Genomic DNA, 12672 nt, shown 5'->3' on the forward strand with positions numbered 1-12672 from the left:
ACTGCAGGCCAGTCAACTTTTCAACTTTAAGGTTGCAATCCTATACACACTTTACCTTGGACTATATCCTATAAAACTCAGTGAGACTAACTTCTGAATAGACACAACTAGGAATATGTTATGAGGCTGCAATTTAATGCACATCACTTACCTGCAGGTAAGCCCTATTTACTACAATTGAGCTTCCTCCTGAGTAAGCTTGCGTGGAACTAGGGATGGATGAATCTATTAATTGTAGTGTCTCTGAGTTTCGCATTTTTAAAACCTTCAATTCAGTTTGCATCTGTTTTCACATTTTTCTTGGGGGGAAAAGGCACCAAAAGCCACATTCATTTTAATGCAGATTTCTCCTAATAGGTGCATTTTGTGTGTGCCATTTTATCACACATACGTATTTTTGCAAGCAATTTCTTGAGATGCAATGTAGTTCTGTGCATTAGTTGCACTAATATTTTCACCTTTGTGAACACTTTTCGGTTTGTCAACTGCATCACAGAATTTGGGGAAGTGTGAATTCCAAAGGATAGGTGAATTTCATTTCTCTTATTAGTTCAGGATATAAAAATTAGGTAGGTTTGCATCAAAATGTGAACTAAGCAAACTTCTTGCCCGTCCTTGCCTAGGACTACACTATTAAACTGCAGCCCAAAACACATGTACTACTAAATCACATTGAATTTTATGGGACTTATTTAGAATAAATGCACATAGGTTTGTGCTGGTCAATAATTATTAACTTCACTGAGTTGCAGATAGGATATGTACCTATAGCAAATTCCAAGGTTGCCCGGGTTAGGAATAATTCTGAGATCAAAAATTCAGAGGTTCTGCAACTTCAAAGGCATCAGCTCAATTAATCACTGTATGTTTCATGAAGTATTTCATGTATTTCTTCCTACCTGAAGAAAGCTCTTTCAGGTGATCAATGAATGCAGGTGAGGGTGGGTATAATCACAAGTACTTTCCTCATCCTTGATCTATAAGTATTAATTTTGTAGATTTGCATAGTTCTTCTGCACATGCTTGATGGAGAACCTTGCCTTTTTTCCTGGTGTTCTCAGTCACAACTTCTGTTAGGCTCCAAAAGCAGTTTCTTTTGTTAATATTTATCCATGGCACTGTTCCACATCAAGTTTCTGGCAGCTATTTTAAAATATTGTTGTTGTGCACAGAAGCTTCCAGATGGGAGCAGGGATAGAAATATAACCGGGCTGAATATATCTGACCAAACTTGTCTCAGTTGCTGGCAGAGAAGTTGCTTTTGATCCTGCAGTTCTGAGGAGTGGCGCATTAAGATTCTAACATCTGTAAGTCTCTGAAATGTGACATAATTGTCTTTTTTAAAAAACCCAGAATTAAGCAACATGAACAGGTGAACTACTAAGTGACACAGACTTATTTTTTGCAAACATCTTTTGTGACAAGAAACCTTGAAAATGCCTGGTAAGAATTAAGCAAATATACCCAATGAAGAATGTTCTAAACATATCCAGAGGATGCAAGAAGCTATTCTTAAGTAAAACCTGGTATTTCCCCCCACAAAATGTTTTAAGTATCCAGGGCAGCTATCTACCAGCTCCACCTGGTACACAGGCTGAGACCCCACCTGCCCGCAGACTGTCTCACCAGAGTGGTGCATGCTCTAGTTATCTCCCACTTGGACTACTGCAATGCGCTCTATGTGGGGCTACTTTGGAGGTAAAGAGCGCTTTTTTGCATGCACATTCGGCGAAACCCGGAAGTGTACACTTCCGGGTTTGCCGTGTTTGCAACCTGAAGTTTACGTATCCAGAGGGATACGTAAGTAGAGGTACAATTGTACATAATTTTAGATATTGACATCACAGGAATGGACAATTGCAATAAAATAAAATAAATATGCAGCTGGATATTGTCCTGAAAGGTATCACTCCTCAGAATCACAAATAAACTCTTTCGATAAATTTATTTGGCTGTTGTTCCTTATTTATTCTTCTCTAATATGTTAATTTAGATATAGTTACTATGTTCTGTATTTTACTAAACCATCTGATAACAGGGGAGAGGTTCTAGCAGCATGAAGGAGATTAATGGCCATTTTCAATTCAACGTTGAGACTTGAGTCCTTGAGATAAAACCCAGTAAGAAAACCTTCAGATCTAGTGGCAATAAGTAACCAGTCTTATCCCCATTTTAAACTTTGAACTGCAATCCAGAAAGTCTGATTTATGGAGACTTTTACAAAATCTACGTAGAAAAAGAAATTTGCTCAACACTTGCTTTGTGCCGACATATAAATCTTTCTCAGTTTGTATAGTATAATACAGTGGTACCTTGGGTTAAGTACTTAATTCGTTCTGGAGGTCCGTTCTTAACCTGAAACTGTTCTTAACCTGAAGCACCACTTTAGCTAATGGGGCCTCCCGTTGCCACCATGCTGCTGGAGCACGATTTCTGTTCTCATCCTGAAGCAAAGTTCTTATCCCAAGGTACTATTTCTGGGTTAGCGGAGTCTGTAACCTGAAGTGTATGTAACCTGAAGCGTATGCAACCCGAGGTACCACTGTATCAGGAAGGTTTCTAATACACATTCTGGAATTGAAGCATGTTTGATGCAGTTTTATGATGCCGGATTCATTTGCAGTCTACCCTTGCTACTGATATGCACATGTGTTCTGACACAACAGCACTCTTAAACAGCCACCATGTGATCTTACGCCTGATTGCGCCAAACTACGTTTTGTGAGTTATTTTTCGTATAACACTGCACAAGCTAAAGTGTACAATCGCATCAGCTCTGCTTTTTTGTATTGCTCTTAATCGAAATGCACGTGCTCTTATTAATACCGTACGGGCCCGAATATAAGCCGCACCTTTAAAATTCAAGGGGGAGAAAGAATAAAAGACAATGCCCGAATATAAGCTGCTCCCTTAAAATACCGCAGGCACTCACACCCATAAATGCATTTGGCTTCTGAAACGTTCAACAACTGAGGCTCAATGGGGCGGTCAGCAAGCCCCATTGAGAAGAAAAGGGAAACGTGAGTGTCAGGTACTGAGTTGAATAGGACCCAAACTGCAGCAGTCTGATTGGTCCTAGAACAATAGGATCCAAATTGCAGCAGTCTGATTGGTCCTAGAACAATAGGATTCAGAATGCAGCAGTCTGATTGGTCCAAGAACAATGCAGCAGTATGATTGGTTGGCAGGAACCACCCAATCATGCTCCAGATATAAGTGAATCCACAACCTGATTGGCTTACAGTAGAATTCCAGAATTAACCAATCATGTGCAGCCCATTGTGTAAATAATGTATATAAAGCAGATACTTTGAGGGGACTTTCATTCATTCCTCCTCACCACTATGAGCTGAATAAAGAGCATGAAATCACTTTGCAACTCTGAGTATATTTCAGTGAGCCAAGGGAAAAGGGAGAATGTGTTCCTCTCCCTGTGTATATATGGCCTGGCAAAGGCAAACGGGAGGAGGGGAGGCTGAGGAGGGGTGGTCCTGCTTGCCCCCAAATCTTTTTTTGGGGGGGAGTGGCTGGGATCCAGGCTCATTCCGCCTCGCGAAGGAGACGAGTATCAGCAGCAGGGAGGGGCAGAAAGTGGGTGTGGAGGAAGGGGATGTGGTGGGTGCAGACCTCCCCGGGTGTCACCACTGAGGGGGGTGACAAAATGCTGGGCAGCACTCACCATGGGGCCTGCAGCATGCCCGAGCCATGTGTCTCTCCTGGGAGTAACACGGTGGCTTGGGCACCCGCAGGCTCCACACTGCCCCAAACATTCTGCCCGCTGCCTCCCCCCAGCTGTAGGGCGGCAGAGTGGGAGGAGGGAGGCAGAATCCTTGGAGGCCCTGTGGGGCGTCCTGCCCTGGCTTGCCCTGCCCCACAGACAGCTGGCCCCACCCCTAGACACAGGGCGTGTGCGCCACCCCAGGCACCCGATCGGCTTGCTTCGCTGCTGGAAGAAAGGGCACACCTTAGCGAAGCACCAGGGAAAGAGATGGGGCAAAGGGCAGGGGCAGAGCTGTGTTTCTGCTTCCAAAAACTGGGAGACTCCTTCTTGAATTCCTGGCCCAGCTTTCGGGCTCCTGCTCCACCCATAAGGAAGATGGAGGGAGGAAGGGATCCAGGTCTGTGGGAACTCGCGTCCCAAAAGAACCTGCAGGGGTGTGGAAGGAGGATTGAGAAGAGATCCCATCTCCCTCCTCCCCTGCCCGCGCCCCATCATTAAAACTGAAATGGTTGGTGCGTAAAAGCCAATTTTTGTAAGCTTGCGAATATAAGCCACCCTTTAACTTTTTCTAAAAGTGCAGCTTATATCCGGGCCAGGACGGTAGTTTCATTTCTGATGGCTTAGACAGAGCTCGGAATTTAAGGGTCAAACAACATTTTTTGTTGAGGCACACATAGTGTGTGTGTTTTTAAAAGTTCTCTCTCGAAAGAATATGCAGCCCGCAGTCTGCCTCCAACTTCCTTAGGGAGGAAAAGGTGGGGATGTCACTTTCAATTTCTCTCACTTCCTCATAATTCCAGCCTTCAGCTTGGCCAGTTTCTGCCTCGGCTTGCATTTGAGAAGAGTAGCCTTGCAAAAAAGGTTGTCACGTTTATGTCCCCATTTCTTCTAATAGACTCTTTCTTCTATGCAATTGTTTACCGGAATGTGTGCCTTTTGTACACTCCCCCCTCACAAGGGGTGTGTATTGGAGAATTGCATTGCAAATTTCAGAAAAGTTTTGATTTCAAAGGATTTTAGTATTAGTTCATATTTTGAACTGAAGTCAAAATTTTGAAGGCTAAAAGGTGAGATGAGCACATTTCTCTCCCATCTAGAGGAGGAGGCGGAGGAGGAGACAGGAAGGACTTTTTAACCCATTCACACCCTGCAGCCTTTCAGCTGAAAATCACAACTGCTTTCTGTGGACAGACATATATGAATAATGTTGTGATTTCTTCTATAGCCACAAATGTATTTGGAGTGAGTGATTTTTTTGGGGGGTGGGGGAGGACAGATTTAAAAAGCCCACTCTCAACCCCCCCCCCCGCCCTACTTCATGGATGCTCTAAAGCAGACCGCAGCCCCATTACTATACTGTGTCATTTTTAAAGAAATGTTCCAGTGTTCTCCAGCAGCATTATATTTGACATCACATATAGTTTGCAATGCTTTTATGGTTAGCTGATATTGTGCAAACAGTGCATGCAGTGTTTTGTTTGTTGAAAAATGGATGGATAGCTAAAGGAAAGTGGTTTATTCCCCCCCCCCCTTCACATGGGAAAAAAGATTCAGAGCATTCTCCTCTGCTACTTTCTACATTTTCTTCCTCTTATGCTTCACAATTGTGTTGTATGAATACTCCCAATTACTGCTTAGGAGTACTCTCCTAGCGATCAAAACTGCATCCTTTGTGTTGCGACCGAACTTTAGGAATCTCTTTTTAACCTCCACGAAACTTCAACTGATTTATGCTGACATTAAGCAGGAGAAATGGAGAAAGACCGATAAGCAAAAGTCCAATTAAAATAATAAACTGGGAGTCATACAGTGGCTCAGGGCGAAGGTGGCGAATGCAGAAACGATACCTAACTGCATGTGTGATTATACCTGCCAAATGTCGCATGACTGATAGGCAAGGGGGGGGAATTATTAATTAACTAATCATTCCCTTGCCTGCAAAGAGAACCCACAATCTGCCTGTGGCTTTGTGTATAATCTACTGATAGCCTAGTTAAAATATAATACAAGGAACTGATAGGGAATCAGTATATAGTTAAGAGTCTGCAAGGCAAGGCATCATTTCTGACACAGGACTATTTGGCAGCAGTACATGGAGGAAGCCGCAGGAGCATAGAGGTAGGTTTGCTTGGGTTTTTTAAATATATAACAAAAACAAAACAAAAAGTTTCAGTAGCTTCTTTTGTGACAAATATGTGGTAACTGTAATGTAGCAAAATCAGAACCTATTACTCAAGTTGCTGCTTATGCTCCCACAATTGGAAACATTCCAGACAATCAATTGCAGAATCCTAGAGATTGAATTCCAAACCCTTTGCAGTGCAGCCAATAAAACCTGTTCCCCACTGGGGTTGGGAATTCCACCCTCGCTTGGCCAGGACACTCCATATTTACACCAGCTTTATGATCCTACGCAGAGCCCTTTTCCTTGCAAGATTTAATGTCTTACCGCCTGCAGCTTGCAAGGTAGATTTTTGAAAATCCCATACTCTGAAAGATTCTGCCTTTGTGGCACAAAACAGGTTGAATCCACCACACATATTTTATTTTATGGTCCATTTTATGCAAAAATATGTGATAATTATTTGGGCCCCTTATTGAAGGAGGGGATTTATTGCACTGACTTATAGAGTGTCTTATCTGTTGAATAATTGTAGTAATGACCTTGTGGAGAATGTGACAAGATAATATTAGGCTTGCCATATGAAAGGAAAATTCCTGACATTTCCTGGTTTCCGGGTGTAAAAGTGGCGACGAATCAGCAAAATGTCAAGGAAAACCTCAGGGGTCAGCAAACTTTTTCAGCAGGGGGCTGGTCCACTGTCTCTCAGACCTTGTGGGGGGCTGGACTATATTTTGAAAAGAAAAAAAATATGAATTCCTATATCCCACAAATAACCCAGAGATGCATTTTAAATAAAAGCACACATTCTACTCATGTAAAAATACGCTGATTCCCAGACCATCCGCGGGCTGGATTTAGAAGGCCATTGGGCTGGATCCGGTCCCTGGGCCTTAGTTTGCCTACCCATGACCTGGATGTATGGCAGCACGATGGAAAAAAGCAGCGGAAACAGCTCCAAAAGCTTAAAATTACTCTTTAGTAAATTAGCTCAACAATTCTGCCTTCTTTTATAGCCCTTGATAATATGCTCCTGAAACATGCAGTGCAGAGGGTGGCTTACGATGTGATACAGGGGGTTGTAGATTGAGGAGAAACTGGCATAAATTGTGCCCCCTTTCATGAACTGAATGATAGGATCAAAACCATTGTACATAAATGTGAGGGTCTTTTTGTCACTCTGAAAGTCTATAATGAAATGTAAAATATACTGTAATTTTGCCTGAATTCTGTTCTTATTTGCAATTTTATTTTTCTTTACGGTACTTTGTTATTGTCATTTAACAATCATTTCAAGCCAATCTGTTAAAATGCAAGCACTAGTTCATTTCTTGTTTCTTGTGGCTGATAGCCTTCCAAACGCATAGATGTAGAAAATCAGAGATAAGGGGGTAAGAACGAATTGAAATAATGCAACTGGTAGTTCAGTTTTAACTTATACATTTTTAAATTTATTTACTTCATTGCAGAGATATTTGAACACTCTCAATTATTTTAGAAATCAATTTCACTCATCTTCATTATGGATGTTTTGTTGTTGATGTTAAAAAAGCTAGGGGTTGTTATATTTTAGGGAAAATGTGTTCATCCCATTGATAAGCCTAAATCCAGCCACTGATTTACTGAATGCTAGACACTGGTTTAAATGCATTTTTATTGCTAGATACAGTTAAACATTAATAGTTCCATGTTGTTTTTCACACAAGATTGAGCAGTTGGCTGTGGAGCCCTAACACTTCAGCAGTGCCTGTTTGTCAAAGATGGGCATCATTCCTAACTTTACTAAGCATTCTGTCTCCCTAGGGATTTCAGCCAAGATGAGCAGCTGGTAAATTCCCCCCACCCCTTGCAAATCACGCTAAGAGATCAAACTTAAATTGTATTTCAGTCTATGCTCATGTTGGCTTCCCTTTCCAAATAAACATAGTCAACCAGGGTTGCGTATTTTTCAAGAACTTTATGGCATCAAAACAGGGAAAAGATTCTTGGAAGTGTTTCTATTTTCACTGGTGCAATGGTTTCTATCCAGGAGGAACATACCTTGGCCCATGAGACAAGACCTCCCCCTCCTCAAAAAGACCCCCCCCCCAAGAAAATTCACAAAATTCATCTCAATCGTTAAGGAGATGGTTCTTTTAATAGCACGGTGCAGAAGAGTGTAAGCTGTATAATTCAGTGCTTTTGAAAACGGCATAGTTATATTTTAACTACAGGGATCAAAGGATACTTTCCCCCTCCCAAGCAAATGCTTTTAAGACATTTACGCCTTCCTCGAATGTTCCTTCTTAATGTTGTGTTTTTCTTAATGTTTTTGTTTCTCTCATTCTCTCTTGCTAGATGGGAAGGAAAGAATTTACTGGATTGGAAGTCTCCTTGATCACCCTCTTCCTTTTGGCAGCGATTGTTGCCAGTGTTTTGATTGGGCTTTTAGCAACAGGCCATACTGGATTCAAAGGTAATGGTTCAGAAATCCATGAATTTCAGCAATCAGTGAGTCATACGACAATCTAGCACACTGGTTGCGTGTTGAGTTCCGCAGTGCCACCCCCCCAAAAAAATTCACACAGCACACGTTAATTTTTTGTTTAAGGTTTTTGGCATAATTTTGGCCACAACTTTATTTAAATACAGAAAATGTGAGTGGTTGCTTAGGCATTGGTTATGACTATGTCCTTGCCCCCCCAAGGACAGCGCTGGCACTTCCGGACACCACCGGAAGCCAGCGTGGGAAACAAGTATTGGGGAGAAATGAGGCTGGGTAAATGCAGTCCAACACCTCTCACCCTCATGTTCCGGTGGGGTCTTGCCCGGCCCAAGTCCGGCTCCACGGACAAGGACGAAAGGATGGCAAGCCCCTGGATTCCTTTAACGGAATTCCCATTCGCATCATTTGGAGGGATAGGCACCTTACCCCTCCAAGCACCAATTTAACCAATGCCTAACCGCCAACCTTACAAGTTGTGACGATTTGCTACGCAGTAGGCAAAAACCAAGTGGCAAGAGCCAATCAGCCAAATGGCAAAATTCCTACCAGGCCCCCGCTCAAAGGCGAACGACCCCATGACAGGCATAGCAAGGTCAAATGAACCCAAGAACCACCCTATAAAAGGGAGGGGGGGCGGGTGATCCGATGCAAAACGGCCAAGAGGAAGTCCCCTAGTCTAGCTCCTCAATTTATAGACTCTAAACCCCTCCTCCAATTTTGCAACACCCAAATTTCCCCAGCGACCCAATTAACCCTTTCATCTTGGGTTCCCAAAATTGCCTAGTCATGATGGTGGCCTGCTCCCCAACCGCAACACGTGCTCTCTGCTAGTGAGAACACGCTTTGCGTGTTGAGTTCCGCAGTGCCACCCCCCAAAAAAATTCACACAGCACACGTTAATTTTTTGTTTAAGGTTTTTGGCATAATTTTGGCCACAACTTTATTTAAATACAGAAAATGTGAGTGGTTGCTTAGGCATTGGTTATGACTATGTCCTTGCCCCCCCAAGGACAGCGCTGGCACTTCCGGACACCACCGGAAGCCAGCGTGGGAAACAAGTATTGGGGAGAAATGAGGCTGGGTAAATGCAGTCCAACACCTCTCACCCTCATGTTCCGGTGGGGTCTTGCCCGGCCCAAGTCCGGCTCCACGGACAAGGACGAAAGGATGGCAAGCCCCTGGATTCCTTTAACGGAATTCCCATTCGCATCATTTGGAGGGATAGGCAACTTACCCCTCCAAGCACCAATTTAACCAATGCCTAACCGCCATGGAGCCCACGGCTCCCCGCCAAACCACTCACAGCCCCAGCCAAGACCTCAGCTTGGCCACCACCGCACCTAGCCAAGCTTCATTACCCGAAGCAGAAAGGTGCACGCCATCATCTCGGAATAAATCTGGCCTCTGAGAAGAAATCTCAGGATGAAAAATCACATCGCCGCCGAACTCCAAGACCTTTCTCGTCACTGCGGAGTTGATGCGGCCCCTGGCTCTCTCAATGGCGGCTGGGCAACGACTGCCCCTCCAAGCGCGCCGTTGTAGCAGCCTTGACCCAAAAATTTTCGCTACTGGCATCAGAGCCCGCAGCGTCTCCAAGTCCGCTAAAATTGCAGCACGCAGGGAAAAACAGTCCGTAGAAACCAGGTCGTTCTCACCCAGCTGCACCACAATGGCCGATGGGGGTCCTTCCCTTAGCAACTGTCTCCGGATCCGAGGCAGGAGCTCCGGCCAGCGCATTCCCCGTCTGGACAGCCAAGACAACTGAATATGTGGAGGAAGGCCAAGACCTGTACCCTTTTCCGACTGTCGTGCTGCTACACCAGCCCAGTGGATGATGCTGAGCCCCACCATCCAGATGCGGACAGCTGCTAAACCTGAGATAAATAATAATAATAATAATAATAATAAAAAAACAATGTAAGAAACCATGATAGCGAACATAACCTCTGAACGCACCCGATTTCCAGCGGCCCAAATCCTTTATTTTGGCGGCTGACAAGCCCCAGTGAGCTGCCGTCGAGGCAGCCCCAATCCTAAATGAATGGGGAGCAAAATCACCAGCTGTGCCGCCACAAGCCAGAATCGCCTTCCGCATCACCTTCGAAATTGGTGCCTGCTAGGCATTGGTTCCCGACTAGCTGCACCCGACCTCAGCAGGGCAGCACTGACGACTGGGCCCCACCATATCGTCAGTACCAGCAAACATTGTGGGGGAGCAATGAATCCCAAGGCAATCGCATCCCGCCAGGTGTTGTTCCCCATAGGGGAAAGATGCACCCCATCTGCCCTAAAGGGGGCAACTGCCTTGAAGAAAAATAGCAGGGTGCAATATTACAGAACCCACCTAAAGCAAGGACCTATTTTATTTTATTTGTTATTTTATTTACTTTATTTATTTTATTCTATTGTCCACCGCCTTATTAACATGCTTTCTGGCCTGCTCGGTGGTAGTTTGTCTAGGCATTGGTTCCTGACTAGCTGCACCTGACCTCGGCAGGGCAGCACTGACAACTGGGCCCCACCATATTGTCAGTACAAATAAACAGCGTGGGGGAGCAATGAACCAGGATCAGACTCAAGCTCACCCCCAAATGCTCCCAGGAACTCTTGCGTGGCCCTAGCCCTCGAAAGGGGGTGACAAAAGCATGGCGAATCCTTGGATTCCCTTGAATGGAATATCTTTGCACATTGGAGGGGACAGGTGCTCCAACCCCCCCTCCAGACCACCTTGAACCAATGCATTAAATTATTTTGAGTCCAGGGAGAGCTGCCATCAACTCAATCCAAGCCCTCTTGCATGCAGGAATGCAAACTTATGCTGGAGGAAGACAGCAAACATTCTCGCCCAGCTGTACCACCAGCACTGCGGGAGGACCTGCACAGGTCACACCCGACCACACCAAAGGAAGGATCTCCTCCCAAGCATTCCCCATCTGGACATCCGGTATATGTTCACTTGGGCAGGAAGACTGAGATGGCGCCCCAGTCCAAACTCGTCAACATGCTTGCCAGCCTAGTGTACAATGCTGTGGCCCAAATGTGCACAGCTGCTCCTATGAAAAGAGGAAATAACAGACAAGCATCAGCACAGACATCATTGTGACACTTCCTGATATAACCCTTGTCAGCGTCAGACTTCCAATGACCCGTATTCACAATCCTGTCTACTGCCAGGCCCCCAGTGTGCAGCCTTTGCAGCAGCACCTAATCGTAAGGAATGAGGCGTGTTCAGCGGTAAGCAAGCCGCAGGCCGTAATAACTGGTGCACAACGTGAGCACATTGATGCCTGGCTAACAGGAACCCATTTTCATGCACTAGGAGCGGGCCAGCCCCCCAGGGAATAAAAAGCCAAATATTCTGTTATCCATAACCGGGCAAGGGCCCTCCTCACCTGTGGCGGGAAGCCTGATTGTGGCACTCCTGCCCACTAAGTCTGTTTTTGGAGTTCCCAACTCTAATGACAAGCTCCAAAGGATGAGGAAAAGTCCTGAAGCAATAAGCCTCCAGACTCTCAGCCCCGTACTGGCTCCAACAACCATTTCCCAAACCCTCAGTGCGAAAATGCAATGGACTACTGAAAGGAGTCTTGCATTGATCTTAACCAGCAGACAAGTTTTAACTTGTTGCAGATACTGCATAGGTAAAATTGACCGACTTCCTGCCCACTGTCCTATGAGGTTGGAGCCTATTCCAACCTTCCAAGGCCCTGCGCACTACAAACTTTATGCAAGGGTCTCTGAAAATTAAAGCTTCAGTGTAACAGACATTGCAGCGGACTGAATTCTTATAGTTATAACAGCACGCCCAATCTGCAGCAGGTGGACCAAATACTGCAGGATCTGCTCAGAGGATGGGGGCCAATTCATCTGAATGGCCGAGGACTGCCAGCTTAAGGCTAAGAAATCCATCCTTCCCATAAGAGGTAAAAGCAGAAGGGGAAATGGAAGCTGTCGCTCTCTGTAATTACTAATTGTTGTCAAAATGCCACAGGTGGTCTGGAAAAGTCTGGCAATAGCTGAGTCTGGAGCCCAGGATCTGAAGCGCTTCATCTGAAAGTGGGATAGAGTGTCAGCGACATTGTTAGAGGATCCCGTAATTTGGAGAGTAGAAAGCACAATATTAAACCTTAAGCGGCGCAGCTCGAAAGTATGAGCAGGGCGGCAGAGACTGTGCTAGAGCGTGAGGACTGTTTTGCCAAGATGCTCACCACTACCTGGTTATCAAACCAAAAGCCGATCCGATGGTCACTGAACTCCTCGGGCCACATGTGAACTGCTACTACAATGGGGAAAACTCAAGAAAAGTTATGTCACATGATTGCCTCACCACACCGGGCTTGAGGC

The 12672-nt window shown here is 44.9% G+C and overlaps 1 protein-coding gene across 2 annotated transcripts in view; it reads left to right on the top strand.

Moving 5' to 3' along the window:
- Positions 1-12672, top strand: part of SI (sucrase-isomaltase) — a 265979-nt gene that overhangs the window by 144404 nt on the left and 108903 nt on the right. The window contains exons 1-2 of one of the 2 annotated variants that reach the window (XM_081189870.1): positions 5771-5839; positions 8181-8298. In XM_081189870.1, the coding sequence (XP_081045996.1) occupies positions 8181-8298 (118 nt within the window). In that variant the 5' untranslated portion in view covers positions 5771-5839. Of the gene's footprint in view, positions 1-5770; positions 5840-8178; positions 8299-12672 lie in introns of those variants that run through there. The other variant, XM_081189871.1, reaches the window with a different exon arrangement.

Source organism: Podarcis bocagei (genome assembly GCF_964188305.1).
Source record: "Podarcis bocagei genome assembly, chromosome: 4".
NCBI lineage: Eukaryota > Metazoa > Chordata > Lepidosauria > Squamata > Lacertidae > Podarcis > Podarcis bocagei.